General features: G+C 52.9%; 1 protein-coding gene across 1 annotated transcript; it reads right to left on the bottom strand.

Annotated features, from left to right (window-relative positions):
* Positions 1–674: 674 nt before the first annotated feature.
* Positions 675–18,577, bottom strand: prdm1b (PR domain containing 1b, with ZNF domain; the record flags this gene model as incomplete). The annotated part of the gene is made up of 6 exons (XM_079258849.1): positions 675–1,214; positions 1,650–1,778; positions 1,861–2,753; positions 10,883–11,123; positions 13,463–13,582; positions 18,407–18,577. The coding sequence occupies 6 exons, from the start codon at positions 18,575–18,577 to the stop codon at positions 675–677; spliced, it is 2,094 nt and encodes a 697-aa protein (XP_079114975.1).
* Positions 18,578–20,048: the final 1,471 nt, after the last annotated feature.

The following is a 20,048-nucleotide window of genomic DNA, read 5'->3' as shown; positions in this document are numbered from 1 at the left end:
CAAGTAAATATCAAAATATCCTCTCACATAAAAACTCGACTTTTTAGCAAAAATAAACTACAACAAAACAAACTGTACAAAAGTTAGAAAAAAAAGCTTGAAGTGAAGAGCTGGAAGACTGCAGGAAGATTCTGAAGCTGGATTTTACATTCCGGTGCTGAAGGGCCAGGAGGAAGACCTGCAGACCGGTGATGGAGACGACGGGTGCTTGGTCTCCTTCCATCCTGAAACCATCCAACGGTGGCGCTACACATTCATCCTGGTTTGTTTTGGCAAAATGCTTTTTATCACATCACAATTTCCCTTTTTAAGATGAATAAATAAAATAATCACACCCAGTTGAGTTTAACGTGCACCCTGAACTGTCACACAAAGTCCACATTCCTGAGTCCCTTTCCAGTTTTCCACAGATCCATACTCTCAAGAAAAGTTAGAAAATCTAATAAAAAAAATTAGCATCAAAATGAAATAAATAGAAAAATAAGTTAAAGCAGTTTCAACCTGAGTAAAAACATGCAAAATGCTTCACAGCTTCATCAGTTCGGGAGGAGGAACTACCCCTTCCATCTTTGGATTGCTCTTCTTTTGGTGCTGTGCTCACTGGAAGGGAAAACAGTCCCGTTTCCATGGAAACTGATTTTATTTGGCTCGCTGATCGTCGTCCACCTGGTTCCTCACTGTCCTTCAGTTTTCACCGTTGGCCGTGTGTGGAGGTGGACCACGCTGGCCCTTTCCTGACAGGCCAGAGGAGCGGTTGATTCGCTCGGTGGGTTGATGCTGCCTGTCAGAGCTTTCAGCAGGACAGTGGTCTCCTTCTGGTCCTCTTTCCCATCTCCTTCCAGTGTTCGAGCCAGCCAGCGCTCTACGGCTTCCCGCAGCTGCGAGGCTGACGCCGTCTCCGGGAGCGTGTCGGCCTCCTGGCTGGCGTCGAAGCGCTCCACCATCTCCTTCATGTGGCGGCTGATGGGGGCGGTGGTGGCCGCGAAGCAGCTGCGCTGGTGGATGCAGAGGGAGAAGCGGTGGAAGAAGGCCTGGGGGCAGCGCTCACAGGGGTAGGGGCGCTCGCGGCCGCTGTGGAGGCGGCGGTGCAGCTTCAAGTGGATGTACTGGGTGAACTTGGTGTTGCACAGTTTGCACTGGTACGGTTTCTCCCCGGAGTGCAGCCGCAGGTGAGTCTTCAGGTTGCTGGTGCTGCTGAAGCGTTTATGGCACACCTGAAAAAAGGAAAAAAACAGGTCAGATTTTGTCCAAGTCACATGATCAGGATGCTGATCCTGCTCTGTTCCAGGTAAGAGGAAGAGGGACTACTTTCTGCAGAACAAGTTCAGCTCCGTTATGTAGTCACATGACAAGTCACAGCTGGTGGAAATCAGACAACACATCACACCTGACAGGTGTGTAAGTCACCTATGTGGTTGTGTATCAGCTCTTCTGATTGGCTCTGCTGCTTTGTTTCTGTCTAATGTGATTGGCCGTTCTTGCTGTCAATCTCTCTGCTAGCGTTGCTAGCTAACACCAGAGAGCGATGCTAAAGTGGTTCATGTCCCTATTGTGGGGGGGGGGGGGGGGTGTTGGGGAGCAGACAGGTGGATGTACCTGGTGTGTGTGTGATGGGGGGTGGGGGGTGGGGGTGTTGGGGAGCTACATACCTGACACTCGTGTGGTTTCTCCCCTGTGTGGACAAGGTGATGTTTCTGGAGGTGTGCCAGCTGAGTGAAGCTCTTCTTGCAGATGTCGCACTGGAAAGGCCGCTCCCCGCTGTGGACTCGGAGATGGACCTGCAGGAACGGGACCGGGTTTATGCGTGAAACAAGAAGTGCTGAAAGGGCAAACATGCTAAACTGGAGTGGAAAGTGCTACCTTGAGGTTGGACAGCTGGCCGAAGGTCTTAGGGCAGATGTTGCACTCGTACTTGATCTTCCCGTTCTGCTTCTTCAGTGGGTACGGCAGTGACTTGTGACCCGGTCCGTTGCGCGGCGCCGAGCTGGTCTTGGTGGCCAAGCTGAGGTTCATGGCTTCCTCGCAGCCAGACGGAGACTGCTCTGGGGACTGATGGTGGCTGGGAGACATCCCAGGCGGAGACATTTCTGGGGTGGCGGGGGCACCTCTGGGAGGGGAAACATTGGGGGTGAGTTCCTTCAGCCCCCCCTGTGGAAGAGGGGCATAGGGGAGGGACACGGGCAGCAAATTGGGGGGGGCGACAGAGGGGTATGAGAGTCCATCGGTCCCCAGGTAGCCGTTGTATCGCAGGGATCCTCTTGAGGATAATATCCCAGGAAAAGGAGGAGAATAGGATGGAAGGAGGAGGTGGGGGTACTGGGGGCTGTAAGTGGGAAGGAGCTGGTAGGGGGGCTGCAGAGGTCTGGACTGGGAATAAAGAGAGTAGGAGGAAACCAGGCCCTCCCTGTGACCATAGAGGCCGTGGAGATGGAGGGGGATGTTTCTTTGCAGAGCTGTGAGGGAGGGGTGGTGATGATTCATACCCAGACCAGGTTCCCTCTGCTCAGGTCGGGGGGATGAATCCGCCCCCTGACTTTCCAGATCTGAACCCTCTTTCTCAATCTTCTGACTGAAGTTCATGATCCAGTTGACAGGCGTGTGCGGTGGAGTGTCTCTCTTCAACACCTCACTGTCAATCTTCTCCTCACCGTCTTCATCTCTTACTTGCTTCCCGTCCTCCTTCATGCTGTCTTCAGGACATGCCTGCTGAGGTAGATGATGCTGTGAGGACTCCTCGTCTTCATCACTGTGCTCTGGGGAGACAAATTGGGTTATGAGTTCAGAGTCTGATGAAGATCTCCGAAAATTCAACTGAAGATAGCAAGAGTCTACATCACTTACGAGGACAAAACGTTCAATTTAAACTGTTCCAGCGACCATTACAGACCGCCATGGATCCCCACAGACCATTACAGACCACCATGGATCCCCACAGACCATTACAGACCGCCATGGATCCCCACAGACCATTACAGACCGCCATGGATCCCCACAGACCATTACAGACCACCATGGATCCCCACAGACCATTACAGACCGCCATGGATCCACACAGACCATTACAGACCGCCATGGATCCCCACAGACCATTACAGACCACCATGGATCCCCACAGACCATTACAGATCACCATGGATCCACACAGACCATTACAGACCACCATGGATCCCCACAGACCATTACGGACCACCATGGATCCACACAGACCATTACAGACCACCATGGATCCACACAGACCATTACAGACCGCCATGGATCCACACAGACCATTACAGACCGCCATGGATCCACACAGACCATTACAGACCGCCATGGATCCCCACAGACCATTACAGACCGCCATGGATCCCCACAGACCATTACAGACCACCATGGATCCCCACAGACCATTACAGACCGCCATGGATCCACACAGACCATTACAGACCGCCATGGATCCACACAGACCATTACAGACCACCATGGATCCCCACAGACCATTACAGACCGCCATGGATCCCCACAGACCATTACAGACCGCCATGGATCCCCACAGACCATTACAGACCACCATGGATCCCCACAGACCATTACAGACCACCATGGATCCCCACAGACCATTACAGATCACCATGGATCCACACAGACCATTACAGACCACCATGGATCCCCACAGACCATTACAGATCACCATGGATCCACACAGACCATTACAGACCACCATGGATCCCCACAGACCATTACAGACCGCCATGGATCCCCCACAGACCATTACAGATCACCATGGATCCACACAGACCATTACAGACCACCATGGATCCCCACAGACCATTACAGATCACCATGGATCCACACAGACCATTACAGACCACCATGGATCCCCACAGACCATTACAGACCGCCATGGATCCCCACATTACAGATTCTGGGGTTTATTGAAGGTTTCTAGTAAATCTAATCTTTATGAATCTATCTTTAGTGAAATGATCCCAGTTTCAGTTCTCAATGACAAAAATCCTCCTGATCTGGTCCGTGTGTGTGTGTGTGTGTGTGTGTGTGTGTGTGTGTGTGTGTGTGTGTGTGTGTGTGTGTGTGTGTGTGTGTGTGTGTGAGACGTTTGGCCCCAGAAACAAGTGAAGTACTGATGTGTGAAACTTTTCTGGGTGTGACGAGAAGAAAACCTTCCTGTTCTGGAACCCGACCAGGATCCAGGTCTGCAGAGTGAACAGTTTTTTTATTGATCATGATCATTTATAAAACCTGGATGAGGATGAGGATTAAGATGATGAGGATGAGGATGATGAGGATGAGGATTAAGATGATGATGAGGATGATGAGGATGAGGATTAAGATGATGATGAGGATGAGGATTAAGATGATGAGGATGATGATGATGATGATGATGAGCAGGAGGAGGATGATGATGAGGATGATGAGGATGAGCATTAGGGAGGAGGATGATGATGATGATATGAGGATGAGCATCAAGGAGGATGATGATGAGGATGAGGATGAGGATGAGCATTAGGGAGGAGGATGATGATGATGAGGATGAGCATTAGGGAGGAGGATGATGATGATGAGGATGAGCATTAGGGAGGATGATGATGATGATGAGGATGAGCATTAGGGAGGAGGATGATGATGATGAGGATGAGCATTAGGGAGGATGATGATGAGGATGAGGATGAGCATTAGGGAGGAGGATGATGATGAGGATGAGGATGAGCATTAGGGAGGATGATGATGAGGATGAGCATTAGGGAGGAGGATGATGATGATGAGGATGAGCATTAGGGAGGAGGATGATGATGATGAGGATGAGCATTAGGGAGGAGGATGATGATGATGAGGATGAGGATGAGCATTAGGGAGGAGGATGATGATGATGATGAGCATGAGCATTAGGGAGGAGGATGATGATGATGAGGATGAGCATTAGGGAGGAGGATGATGATGATGAGGATGAGCATTAGGGAGGAGGATGATGATGATGAGCATGAGCATTAGGGAGGAGGATGATGATGATGAGGATGAGCATTAGGGAGGAGGATGATGATGATGAGGATGAGCATTAGGGAGGAGGATGATGATGATGAGGATGAGCATTAGGGAGGAGGATGATGATGATGAGGATGAGCATTAGGGAGGAGGATGATGATGAGGATGAGGATGAGCATTAGGGAGGAGGATGATGATGATGAGGATGAGCATTAGGGAGGAGGATGATGATGATGAGGATGAGCATTAGGGAGGAGGATGATGATGATGAGGATGAGCATTAGGGAGGAGGATGATGATGATGAGGATGAGCATTAGGGAGGAGGATGATGATGATGAGGATGAGCATTAGGGAGGAGGATGATGATGATGAGGATGAGGATGAGCATTAGGGAGGAGGATGATGAGGATGAGGATGAGCATTAGGGAGGAGGATGATGATGAGGATGAGCATTAGGGAGGAGGATGATGATGATGATGAGGATGAGCATTAGGGAGGAGGATGATGATGATGAGGATGAGCATTAGGGAGGAGGATGATGATGAGGATGAGGATGAGCATTAGGGAGGAGGATGATGATGATGAGGATGAGCATTAGGGAGGAGGATGATGATGATGAGGATGAGCATTAGGGAGGAGGATGATGATGATGAGGATGAGCATTAGGGAGGAGGATGATGATGATGAGGATGAGCATTAGGGAGGAGGATGATGATGAGGATGAGGATGAGCATTAGGGAGGAGGATGATGATGATGAGGATGAGCATTGGGGAGGATGATGATGAGGATGAGCATTAGGGAGGAGGATGATGATGATGAGGATGAGCATTAGGGAGGAGGATGATGATGATGAGGATGAGCATTAGGGAGGAGGATGATGATGAGGATGAGCATTAGGGAGGAGGATGATGATGAGGATGAGGATGAGCATTAGGGAGGAGGATGATGATGATGAGGATGAGCATTAGGGAGGATGATGATGAGGATGAGCATTAGGGAGGAGGATGATGATGATGAGGATGAGCATTAGGGAGGAGGATGATGATGATGAGGATGAGCATTAGGGAGGAGGATGATGATGATGAGGATGAGCATTAGGGAGGAGGATGATGATGATGAGGATGAGCATTAGGGAGGAGGATGATGATGATGAGGATGAGCATTAGGGAGGAGGATGATGATGATGAGGATGAGCATTAGGGAGGAGGATGATGAGGATGAGGATGAGCATTAGGGAGGAGGATGATGATGATGAGGATGAGCATTAGGGAGGAGGATGATGATGATGAGGATGAGCATTAGGGAGGAGGATGATGATGATGATGATGAGGATGAGCATTAGGGAGGAGGATGATGATGATGAGGATGAGCATTAGGGAGGAGGATGATGATGATGAGGATGAGGATGAGCATTAGGGAGGAGGATGATGATGATGAGGATGAGCATTAGGGAGGAGGATGATGATGATGAGGATGAGCATTAGGGAGGAGGATGATGATGATGAGGATGAGCATTAGGGAGGAGGATGATGATGATGATGATGAGGATGAGCATTAGGGAGGAGGATGATGATGATGAGGATGAGCATTAGGGAGGAGGATGATGATGATGAGGATGAGCATTAGGGAGGAGGATGATGATGATGATGATGAGGATGAGCATTAGGGAGGAGGATGATGATGATGATGATGAGGATGAGCATTAGGGAGGAGGATGATGATGATGAGGATGAGCATTAGGGAGGATGATGATGATGAGGATGAGGATGAGCATTAGGGAGGATGATGATGATGATGAGGATGAGCATTAGGGAGGATGATGATGATGAGGATGAGGATGAGCATTAGGGAGGAGGATGATGATGATGAGGATGAGCATTAGGGAGGAGGATGATGATGATGATGATGATGAGGATGAGCATTAGGGAGGAGGATGATGAGGATGAGGATGAGCATTAGGGAGGAGGATGATGATGATGAGGATGAGGATGAGCATTAGGGAGGAGGATGATGATGATGAGGATGAGCATTAGGGAGGAGGATGATGATGATGAGGATGAGCATTAGGGAGGAGGATGATGATGATGAGGATGAGCATTAGGGAGGAGGATGATGATGATGAGGATGAGCATTAGGGAGGAGGATGATGATGATGAGGATGAGCATTAGGGAGGAGGATGATGATGATGAGGATGAGCATTAGGGAGGAGGATGATGATGATGAGGATGAGCATTAGGGAGGAGGATGATGATGAGGATGAGGATGAGCATTAGGGAGGAGGATGATGAGGATGATGATGAGGATGAGCATTAGGGAGGAGCATGATGATGATGAGGATGAGGATGAGCATTAGGGAGGAGGATGATGATGATGATGATGAGGATGAGCATTAGGGAGGAGGATGATGATGATGAGGATGAGCATTAGGGAGGAGGATGATGATGATGAGGATGAGGATGAGCATTAGGGAGGAGGATGATGATGATGAGGATGAGCATTAGGGAGGAGGATGATGATGATGATGATGAGGATGAGCATTAGGGAGGAGGATGATGATGATGAGGATGAGCATTAGGGAGGAGGATGATGAGGATGAGGATGAGCATTAGGGAGGAGGATGATGATGATGATGAGGATGAGCATTAGGGAGGAGGATGATGATGATGAGGATGAGCATTAGGGAGGAGGATGATGATGATGAGCATTAGGGAGGAGGATGATGATGATGAGGATGAGCATTAGGGAGGAGGATGATGATGATGAGGATGAGGATGAGCATTAGGGAGGAGGATGATGATGATGAGGATGAGCATTAGGGAGGAGGATGATGATGATGAGGATGAGGATGAGCATTAGGGAGGAGGATGATGATGATGAGGATGAGCATTAGGGAGGAGGATGATGATGATGAGGATGAGGATGAGCATTAGGGAGGATGATGATGATGATGAGGATGAGGATGAGCATTAGGGAGGAGGATGATGATGATGAGGATGAGCATTAGGGAGGAGGATGATGATGATGATGATGAGGATGAGCATTAGGGAGGAGGATGATGATGATGAGGATGAGCATTAGGGAGGAGGATGATGATGATGAGGATGAGCATTAGGGAGGAGGATGATGATGATGATGATGAGGATGAGCATTAGGGAGGAGGATGATGATGATGATGATGAGGATGAGCATTAGGGAGGAGGATGATGATGATGAGGATGAGCATTAGGGAGGATGATGATGATGAGGATGAGGATGAGCATTAGGGAGGATGATGATGATGATGAGGATGAGCATTAGGGAGGATGATGATGATGAGGATGAGGATGAGCATTAGGGAGGAGGATGATGATGATGAGGATGAGCATTAGGGAGGAGGATGATGATGATGATGATGATGAGGATGAGCATTAGGGAGGAGGATGATGAGGATGAGGATGAGGATGAGCATTAGGGAGGAGGATGATGATGATGAGGATGAGGATGAGCATTAGGGAGGAGGATGATGATGATGATGATGAGCATGAGCATTAGGGAGGAGGATGATGATGATGAGGATGAGCATTAGGGAGGAGGATGATGATGATGAGGATGAGCATTAGGGAGGAGGATGATGATGATGAGGATGAGCATTAGGGAGGAGGATGATGATGATGAGGATGAGCATTAGGGAGGAGGATGATGATGATGAGGATGAGCATTAGGGAGGAGGATGATGATGATGAGGATGAGCATTAGGGAGGAGGATGATGATGAGGATGAGGATGAGCATTAGGGAGGAGGATGATGAGGATGAGCATTAGGGAGGAGCATGATGATGATGAGGATGAGGATGAGCATTAGGGAGGAGGATGATGATGATGAGGATGAGCATTAGGGAGGAGGATGATGATGATGATGATGAGGATGAGCATTAGGGAGGAGGATGATGATGATGAGGATGAGCATTAGGGAGGAGGATGATGATGATGAGGATGAGGATGAGCATTAGGGAGGAGGATGATGATGATGATGAGGATGAGCATTAGGGAGGAGGATGATGATGATGAGGATGAGCATTAGGGAGGAGGATGATGATGAGGATGAGGATGAGCATTAGGGAGGAGGATGATGATGATGATGAGGATGAGCATTAGGGAGGAGGAGGATGAGGATGAGGATGAGCATTAGGGAGGAGGATGATGATGATGAGGATGAGCATTAGGGAGGAGGATGATGATGATGAGGATGAGCATTAGGGAGGAGGATGATGATGATGAGGATGAGCATTAGGGAGGAGGATGATGATGGATTTGAGGAGGTTTGTTGGCAGGATAAACCCGGAGCTTCGTTCTCTCCGTTCAGTTATAAACTTCTCTTCCTGTCAGGCCTCCGTAGTTTTACTGATGTGGACTCTGAGAGACACGTGCAGCTCACCTGATAAGGACACGTCAGTCACCTGGAGGAATACCTGCTGGCATGAGTCATGACTTTTACCTTCATCTCTCTGGGCGAGTGAAGCATGACTCAGCTTCCTGTTGCTCCAACAGCTGAAGGTGTGACTTGTCAGACTTTAGCCTGATTCTCCTCCACTGGCAGCTAACGCACACACCTGGTGACCCTGTGTGTTACAGAGGTCACGCTTCATGAGTCGAAGGAAGAAACGGCGTCAGACCAGGTTTGGTGAAGATGACATCAAAAAGACATCCAGTTTCTGTATGAAGGAGCGTTGCCGCCTCACTTTCAGCTCGGATCTAATTCTGTTCATTTCTCACGTCGTAGAAGAAAAAGTAAAAGTGATCTCACCAGAAACCTCAACTTTACCCAAATAAGCTTTCCAGAGACGTAAAACTCATCCAGATCAGAGCCAGACCAGAGCCAGACCAGAGACGGATCAGAGACTCGATCAGAGCCAGATCAGAGCCAAACCAGAGCCAAACCAGAGCCAAACCAGAGCCAAACCAGAGCCGGATCAGAGCGAAACCAGAGCCAGACCAGAGCCGGATCAGAGCCGGATCAGAGCCGGACCAGAGCCGGATCAGAGCCGGATCAGAGCCGGACCAGAGCCGGACCAGAGCCGGACCAGAGACGGATCAGAGACTCGATCAGAGCCAGATCAGAGCCAAACCAGAGCCGGATCAGAGCGAAACCAGAGCCAGACCAGAGCCAAACCAGAGCCGGATCAGAGCGAAACCAGAGCCAGACCAGAGCCGGATCAGAGCCGGATCAGAGCCGGACCAGAGCCGGATCAGAGCCGGACCAGAGCCGGATCAGAGCCGGACCAGAGCCGGATCAGAGCCGGACCAGAGCCAGACCAGAGCCAGATCAGAGCCGGATCAGAGCCGGACCAGAGCCGGATCAGAGCCGGATCAGAGCCGGACCAGAGCCAAACCAGAGCCGGATCAGAGCAAAACCAGAGCCAGACCAGAGCCGGATCAGAGCCGGATCAGAGCCAGATCAGAGCCGGACCAGAGCCGGACCAGAGCCGGATCAGAGCCGGACCAGAGCCAGACCAGAGCCGGATCAGAGCCAGACCAGAGCCAGATCAGAGCCAGATCAGAGCCAGACCAGAGATGGATCAGAGCCGGATCAGAGCCGGACCAGAGCCAGATCAGAGCCAGATCAGAGCCAAACCAGAGATGGATCAGAACCAGACCAGAGATGGATCAGAGCCAGACCAGAGCCAGATCAGAGCCAGACCAGAGATGGATCAGAGCCGGATCAGAGATGGATCAGAGCCAGATCAGAGCCAGACCAGAGATGGATCAGAGCCGGATCAGAGATGGATCAGAGCCAGATCAGAGCCAAACCAGAGATGGATCAGAGCCAGACCAGAGCCGGATCAGAGATGGATCAGAGCCAGACCAGAGCCGGATCAGAGCCAGACCAGAGCCAGACCAGAGCTGGGCTTGGGTGTACTTACTGTGTCTGAGTTGGTCCTGCTGGCTGCAGAGCCTCTGGGTGAACTCTGGGCTGTACCAGACCAGCAGCTCCTCTTTGGGCTCCACGGATCGGATGGTGTAGAAGTAGACGTTCCGGCCGTTCTGACAGGCCACCAGATTCTGCTCGGCTAGGGAGCGGGCCGGGTTGACGTAACGCATCCAGTTGCTTTTGTGGACATCATAGCCATCGATGAAGTGTTGAAGCTGCCCACTGCTGTAAATCTGCAGGAGGAAGAAGCACAAATGTGATGAGTGAGAGTTCTTTACATAGAAACAAACTGATCAGAGAAAAAACTAAAAATATCTTGAAATAAAAACACACCTCTGCCATGAACAGGTATTTCTAAGAGACATCTGCTTCCTGTGTGTCCTCGGTGTATGTGTTGTGTATGTCAGTGTTTGCGTTTTTATATGATCGGAGGAGGCGTGGTCGCTGAGTCACCACTCAGCCAGTTTCGCTCTCTTTTTCTCACCTCTAACTCATATTTCTGTCCATCTGATTTATGACCTGTGCTACTCAGCCCTTATATGTTTAAAAAGAAGAAGAATTAAAAAGAAGAAGGAGACGGAGGAGGAGGAGCGGGTGTGAAAACACAGCTGAGGAGGTGTAAAATGACGGCACTGGCAGGCAACCAGCCTCCACTCGAGTCCTGTCTCTTCATTGCTGATTTTCGCTGTTGTAATGAGGCAGAAATACTCCGAACAGGTTTACAGGAAATGAAGCCGGGAGGGCAATACATAGCCGGGGGGGGGGGCAGAAACTTGTTTTGGGAATTGACTTAGCAGAACTGAAAAGTGAGAAAAGCTGCATCAGGATGGCAGAGAGGACGGGCAGTTAGAGTGAAAGGGTGGAGGGATGAGGACGTTGCTAAAATGTACACCAGAGCACTGAGTAGCCAAGAATCTGTGGGAAACTGCTGTGATGTGAAACCACAGGAGCCACAAAGAGAGAACAAAACCTGCTCTCTGGCGTTCCCTGGCATCCCCTGTTCATATGTGTGAACTGTGTTTGTTTTGAATGCATCCTGAGGACCACTGCAAGTTTTCACCCTTTGGACTGAGGACATTTCACTTTTCACCCCCCTTCTTTTGCGTTGTCATTGTAATGGCCTCCAGAGGTTATTTATAGGCTTCTCAGGAAGTTCAGATCATCAGAAAGGTGGTAAATGACACACATACCAGACGCGTTCAAACTACCGGCTGAAAGTTCTGGATGGTTGTCCTTCAGGTAGAACTGCGGGAAATTTTAGTTCATGCAGTGAAATTACGTCATTCCTAAATCCCTATAGAAACTAAATCTACCAGAAGCGGTGTGTTAACCACATAATCAATAACCTTGTGTCAGGTGTGGTCTGACTCAGATTGGGAGGGTGATGAAGAGGACTGTTAGACATGTCCATACTAGGGGTGGGACTTAAATATCTAAAGTATGATTATTAATTACATAGAAATTAACATGTTAAAAGAATTTACCCATTTAACTGCAGGTACACGTGTCAGGTACATGGATGACGCTGATGCACAGGTAGACCCGCTGCTAGCTTAGCAATATTGGCACTATGTTAAGCTACTTTTCAGACCCCTCTAATGAGTCTATTTTAAGAAAAAGCAATTATCAATAAGTTTAGCGGCTTTTCTGGTGTTATAGGAGGCTTTTTGTAAGTAACTTCAAAAGAAAGTTTAGTTTCTTCTTCTCCATTGTTAGCTGCAGCAGCGGCTGCGTAAGCCCCTCCCCCGTCCAGAAGAACTCTCTAGAAGTGGCGTAAGACTAGAGATATGTTTTTTTATTTCTTTATTACCATTTTGAACATGAATGCATTTTCAGACAGTTTTAGAGCTTGAGTTTACAAGATTCATGTCTATGTTTATTATTTAATTTAGTAATCCCTTAAAATCCATTTTAATATAAAAAACAAAGTTGCTTTTTGGGGCCAATGTTGTTATGTGATTAACATGTTAACATGTTAAATAATTAGAAAGCCTGTAATGATTAGACCATTTTAAAATGGAGTCCCACCCCTAGTTCATACAGAAGTTCAGAGAAAGTTAAATAAAGTTTACCTGTAAAGGTTCAGCGGATTTAGGATTAATGTCCTGAATAGGGTTATCGCCAGTCACTTTTACAGATTTAATCAATTCAAAGCTATTTATTTTGATCAAATTAAAATCAACAAGTCAATGAAAACTGGGTTTATACAAGTTAACTCATGACCTAGCTAAAGTGCCCACAAATTTCCCTGATCAGTTTGATTTAATGCTGGTGAATGATGGTGAAGTTCTTCAGTAAGAATCTGGGGTGCGATGTTCCATAAGGGTTGGGTTTGGGTCGGAGTTGGGGATGGGCTTGGGGTCGGGTTTGGATCGAGGTTGGGACAGGGTTGGGACTGTGATTGGGGTCAGGATTGGGGTTTGGATCAAAGTTGGGGGTGGGGTTGTAGTTGGGGTTAGGGTTGGGTTTGGGGTTGGGGTTGGATCAAGGTTGGGTTTGGATAGAGGTTGGGAATGGGGTTGTGGTCTACGTTTGGGTCATGGTTGGGGTCGGGGTCAGGTCCATGTCTTACCCTCCAGAAGTACTTTCTGTTGGCCTGTTTGGGAACGTTGTCTTTGGTATAGATGTCTCCTTGGAGGGGGCCAAAGCGAGTACCCTGAGGGATGTACTCTTTACTGAACACACCTGTCACCTGGAAAGCAGAGGAGAGCCTCGTCATCATCACAGAAAGTGTTTGGGTGTTTGTGTTTACATGCAACAAGTCAGCATTTAACATCACTGCCACATTAAGACCTTCATCCTGACCCACTTTCCACTCTGAGCCACTGATGTCTGACCTGATCATGACAGGTTCCTGCTGGTTTTCAGGTCACACCAGCTCCTGGTTGATCCGCCACCTTACTCTCTGCAAACACTACTCTATCTTTGACCTGTTCCAGACAAACAGTCTGGAGGATTCACATTGGTTAGGAAGGAAAGTTTCCTTTGGTTTGGTTTAACTCAGCCGCAGACAACAAATCATTTTCCTGCTTTTCTCATCACTTGTTGATCTTTGGCTGCTCCTGATTGGACGTTACCGTCAGTTTAAGCTCTCTGATTGGTGGAAAGTCTGACAGGAAGTGTCTTCATCATCATGTCCAGGTGAAAATAGAGGTCTCTTAGCAACATGGTGGTGATGGTGATGAAGATGTGAATAAATAATGGTGGATTTACCATCTAGAGTCTCTGAATAAACACTACATGTTGTGTCTGGATTGTAAAGAAATGCTGGAAAACCTCCTTAGACCAGCTGGAGGGTCACATGACCATCCCAGTTACACAATGCTGGTCTTGCTGGTGGAAGATTCTGGCGGAGGTTTTAGAGTTATTGGTTCTGTCTCCTGCTGATGATCAGGGATCAGAATCCAAATGGATGGTCCAGATTTCTGAGGAAAATCCTCCAAACAACAAGGCGACACCTGAAGAGTGTGTGTGTTGATCCAGGAAATGATGAACCAGTCTGACAGGATCATTGTGATCTGGCAGCGTGGCGTGCCTAATGAGCTGCTGCTGGATGGCTGCTACTTACTTCAACCACTATAGGAGGGGGGGTGTACTTATTGGGATGGGGGACTCCTGAAGTTGACCAATGACAAGTCCTCATGAAGGTGCCTCCATCATGTGGTATTGCCCTAAATCCCCCCCCCCCTTCAGCCACAAACATAACCCCCCGACCTCCCACCCACTTGTGCCCAGAACATGTCCCCTCCCTTCTGCCCATCTCCACCCGTCACTAACGCTCCATCTGCCACGTGTCCCTCCTGCAAGCCTGCTATGGCACGCTCTGCAAACACAAAGACACGCAAAACGTTTGGCCTCAGGCAGATGCTCAGGGAGTGTGTGTGTACGTGCACGCCCCACACACGTGTCGGGCTCCACACTGGGAACAAGATTCATTCCACACAGGAAGTAAGGGAGCAAGATGGAATGAAATCAAACATGAACCAGTCGATGTTTCAGCAGGTTCTCCAAAGAGGGCTGCTGTGAGTGTGCACACACACATGCATGTGCAGGTGTAGGTGTATGTGTATGACCGTGTGAGCTCTTCCAGGTAAGTGTGTCTGTGTGCAGTTAAACGTCCAGTATTTGGTATCTGGAGTATTTGGAGCGTGTACATGCATGTGAGCGTGCATGTGTGTGTGTGAGTTACGTGTGCAAGTGTGGATGAGTGTCTGTCTGCAGACAGGCGAGGGGAGGGTGGGATCTGCAGACGAAGGAGGAACAGTCGGAGCTGCAGAAAGAGGAAGAAAACGACGACCGCAGAGGGACCTCGGACTCCGCAGAGGGACCTCGGGCCCCGCAGAGGGACCTCGGGCCCCGCAGAGGGACCTCGGGCCCCGCAGAGGGACCTCGGACTCCGCAGAGGGACCTCGGGCCCCGCAGAGGGACCTCGGACCCCGCAGAGGGACCTCGGACCCCGCAGAGGGACCTCGGACCCCGCAGAGGGACCTCGGACCCCGCAGAGGGACCTCGGACTCCGCAGAGGGACCTCGGACCCCGCAGAGGGACCTCGGGCCCCGCAGAGGGACCTCGGACCCCGCAGAGGGACCTCGGACCCCGCAGAGGGACCTCGGGCCCCGCAGAGGGACCTCGGGCCCCGCAGAGGGACCTCGGGCCCCGCAGAGGGACCTCGGACCCCGCAGAGGGACCTCGGACTCCGCAGAGGGACCTCGGACCCCGCAGAGGGACCTCGGGCTCCGCAGAGGGACCTCGGGCCCCGCAGAGGGACCTCGGACCCCGCAGAGGGACCTCGGACCCCGCAGAGGGACCTCGGACCCCGCAGAGGGACCTCGGGCCCCGCAGAGGGACCTCGGGCCCCGCAGAGGGAACTCGGGCCCCGCAGAGGGACCTCGGGCCCCGCAGAGGGACCTCGGACCCCGCAGAGGGAACTCGGGCCCCGCAGAGGGACCTCGGGCCCCGCAGAGGGACCTCGGGCCCCGCAGAGGGACCTCGGACCCCGCAGAGGGACCTCGGGCCCCGCAGAGGGACCTCGGACCCCGCAGAGGGACCTCGGACTCCGCAGAGGGACCTCGGACCCCGCAGAGGGACCTCGGGCCCCGCAGAGGGACCTCGGACTCCGCAGAGGGACCTCGGACTCCGCAGAGGGACCTCGGGCCCCGCAGAGGGACCTCGGACCCCGCAGAGGGACCTCGGACTCCGCAGAGGGACCTCGGACCCCGCAGAGGGACCTCGGACCCCGCAGAGGGACCTCGGGCCCCGCAGAGGGACCTCGGACCCCGCAGAGGGACCTCGGGCCCCGCAGAGGGACCTCGGGCCCCGCAGAGGGACCTCGGACTCCGCAGAGGGACCTCGGACCCCGCAGAGGGACCTCGGACTCCGCAGAGGGACCTCGGGCCCCGCAGAGGGACCTCGGACCCCGCAGAGGGACCTCGGACCCCGCAGAGGGACCTCGGACCCCGCAGAGGGACCTCGGGCCCCGCAGAGGGACCTCGGGCCCCGCAGAGGGAACTCGGGCCCCGCAGAGGGAACTCGGGCCCCGCAGAGGGACCTCGGGCCCCGCAGAGGGACCTCGGACCCCGCAGAGGGAACTCGGACCCCGCAGAGGGACCTCGGGCCCCGCAGAGGGACCTCGGGCCCCGCAGAGGGACCTCGGACTCCGCAGAGGGACCTCGGGCCCCGCAGAGGGACCTCGGGCCCCGCAGAGGGACCTCGGACTCCGCAGAGGGACCTCGGACCCCGCAGAGGGACCTCGGACTCCGCAGAGGGACCTCGGGCCCCGCAGAGGGACCTCGGACCCCGCCCGCAGAGGGACCTCGGACCCCGCAGAGGGACCTCGGGCCCCGCAGAGGGACCTCGGGCCCCGCAGAGGGACCTCGGGCCCCGCAGAGGGACCTCGGACCCCGCAGAGGGAACTCGGACCCCGCAGAGGGACCTCGGACTCCGCAGAGGGACCTCGGACCCCGCAGAGGGAACTCGGGCCCCGCAGAGGGACCTCGGACCCCGCAGAGGGACCTCGGGCCCCGCAGAGGGACCTCGGGCCCCCCGCAGAGGGACCCCTCGCCCCGCAGAGGGACCTCGGGCCCCGCAGAGGGACCTCGGGCCCCGCAGAGGGACCTCGGGCCCCGCAGAGGGACCCCTCGCCCCGCAGAGGGACCTCGGGCCCCGCAGAGGGACCTCGGGCCCCGCAGAGGGACCCCTCGCCCCGCAGAGGGACCTCGGGCCCCGCAGAGGGACCCCTCGCCCCGCAGAGGGACCTCGGGCCCCGCAGAGGGACCTCGGACTCCGCAGAGGGACCCCTCGCCCCGCAGAGGGACCTCGGGCCCCGCAGAGGGACCTCGGACCCCGCAGAGGGACCTCGGACCCCGCAGAAGGAACTCGGACCCCGCAGAGGGAACTCGGACCCCGCAGAAGGAACTCGGACCCCGCAGAGGGAACTCGGACCCCGCAGAGGGACCTCGGACCCCGCAGAGGGAACTCGGACCCCGCAGAGGGACCTCGGACCCCGCAGAGGGAACTCGGACCCCGCAGAGGGACCTCGGACCCCGCAGAGGGAACTCGGACCCCGCAGAGGGAACTCGGACCCCGCAGAGGGACCTCGGACTCCGCAGAGGGAACTCGGACCCCGCAGAGGGACCTCGGACCCCGCAGAGGGAACTCGGACCCCGCAGAGGGACCTCGGGCCCCGCAGAGGGACCTCGGACCCCGCAGAGGGAACTCGGACCCCGCAGAGGGACCTCGGACCCCGCAGAGGGAACTCGGACCCCGCAGAGGGACCTCGGGCCCCGCAGAGGGAACTCGGACCCCGCAGAGGGACCTCGGGCCCCGCAGAGGGACCTCGGACCCCGCAGAGGGACCTCGGGCCCCGCAGAGGGACCTCGGACCCCGCAGAGGGAACTCGGACCCCGCAGAGGGACCTCGGACCCCGCAGAGGGACCTCGGACCCCGCAGAGGGAACTCGGACCCCGCAGAGGGACCTCGGACCCCGCAGAGGGAACTCGGACCCCGCAGAGGGACCTCGGACCCCGCAGAGGGACCTCGGACCCCGCAGAGGGAACTCGGACCCCGCAGAGGGACCTCGGACCCCGCAGAGGGACCAGCATGTGGACCCAGAAGGGCTCCTGCAATGCGACACACCTGGGGGCCATCAGCTGATTCCTGACAATGTTGATAAAATAATGAGCGGTGAAGTTGGGACATAAAGGTCCTCTGAGCGGAGGACGTGACACCGCCCGGTGTCCATGCAGCACGCCATGGCGCCTGATGAGCAGCAGGTCTGTTGGGACATAAAGGTCCTCTGAGCGGAGGACGTGACACCGCCCGGTGTCCATGCAGCACGCCATGGCGCCTGATGAGCAGCAGGTCTGTTGGGACATAAAGGTCCTCTGAGCGGAGGACGTGACACCGCCCGGTGTCCATGCAGCACGCCATGGCGCCTGATGAGCAGCAGGTCTGTTGTGCAGATGGCCATTGGATCGTTATGTAACAGAAACCGGGTTGTCAGGAGAACTGAACCAACCTCGTTGTCCAAGCTGTAGTCGAAGGTCAGGTTCCGGGGGATGGAAGTCATGGCTCGTGGAAGACTGAAGCTCGGGTCTGACACCTGGTCCGGGACGATGTAAGTGCAGTTGAGAGCGAAGTCCACCTCCCTCCAGCTGCTCATGTCTTCTGACGTGTTTTCCAGCTTCATGTTTAGACAATAAAGACTCTCTTTTTGGTTTCTGTTGCTTTGGTGAAGTAGAACTTTGGTTTGGGTCAGGTAGACGTCCTGCTCTCAGGTACCACGGTTTACGCTCCAGACCTGGAACAGGATGAAGAAGACCTCAGAGGATCCAGAGACGCTTCATTCATGAAGAGTGATGCAGCAGATTGGCCATCCAATCAGAGCCTACCTTCACACGTTCATTCATGTCTTTGATCGGGTCATTTCCTCGGTCCCGGCTTAGATCCTGTAGGTGCCTTGTTGCTGTGGACGCTCCGCCGTCCTCACCAGAAAGTCCTGAACCGGGCCAGCGCCAAGCTTTTTTACCTCGGCCAGCCGGCCAATCAGCAGTCACACCGGTCATGTGACTCAGCCATCTGACATGCAACTGCTGGTTTGGGACAACAACATTAGTGACGTGGTATCGCTGACCAGCAAGTGGCTGTTGTGAGGAACACACACACACACATGCACACACACAGACATCTTAATGAATGAAAAGAGCAGATGGTCGGCCCGATGCCACAAAAACACTCCAAGACTTTTGCTTGGTTTGGCACTTAATGAGCAATCTGCTGCCACGGTAACGCCTTGACCTACATCTGACTGTACCACACACACACAAACACACGCGCACACACACATGCAAACATACACACAGATTTGCTCATTGTAACATTTCATCCTTAGAAAATCATGCATGGAGAGATGTCACTGGTTCTGGGTCATATCTAGCTGGTTCTGGCCAGGATTAGCCAGTTCTGGGTCATATCTAGCTGGTTCTGGCCAGGATTAGCCGGTTCTGGGTCATATCTAGCTGGTTCTGGCCAGGATTAGCCAGTTCTGGGTCATATCTAGCTGGTTCTGGCCAGGATTAGCCGGTTCTGGGTCATATCTAGCTGGTTCTGGCCAGGATTAGCCAGTTCTGGGTCATATCTAGCTGGTTCTGGCCAGGATTAGCCGGTTCTGGGTCATATCTAGCTGGTTCTGGCCAGGATTAGCCAGTTCTGGGTCATATCTAGCTGGTTCTGGCCAGGATTAGCCAGTTCTGGGTCATATCTAGCTGGTTCTAGTCACATTTAGCGGGCTGTATGTGGACTCTCTGGCGGGTCCAGATGTAGGTTACAGCTCAGACACCTGTCAGGTCAGCGCTCCCTTTACTGTGAGTCAGACGGCGATTGACCCAGAGCTTCAGGTCATCTGGGTCAGTTTCCAGGGAGCAGAGAGAGTGGCTGCTCAGCTGTCAGAAAGGAACAGGAAGTCGGGTTTCATGTCCACGAGGTAGAAACATTGTAATGTACGAACATTTCATAACCAAGAGATGTGTGTGAAATCTGTCGTGTGTCGTGTTTGTGTCTCTAATTCTGGTTTCCTGTTTTAGTTTGTAGTTTAGCTTCTGTGTGTTGTCGCCAAGCGGCAACCTCTGGCGGTAAAAAGTGAAGCCTATGCGGAAGTGCAT

The sequence above is a fragment of the Telmatherina bonti genome, assembly GCF_933228915.1.
Source record: "Telmatherina bonti genome assembly, chromosome: 19".
NCBI classification, from domain to species: domain Eukaryota; kingdom Metazoa; phylum Chordata; class Actinopteri; order Atheriniformes; family Telmatherinidae; genus Telmatherina; species Telmatherina bonti.
This window is presented reverse-complemented; position numbering and strand designations above follow the sequence as displayed.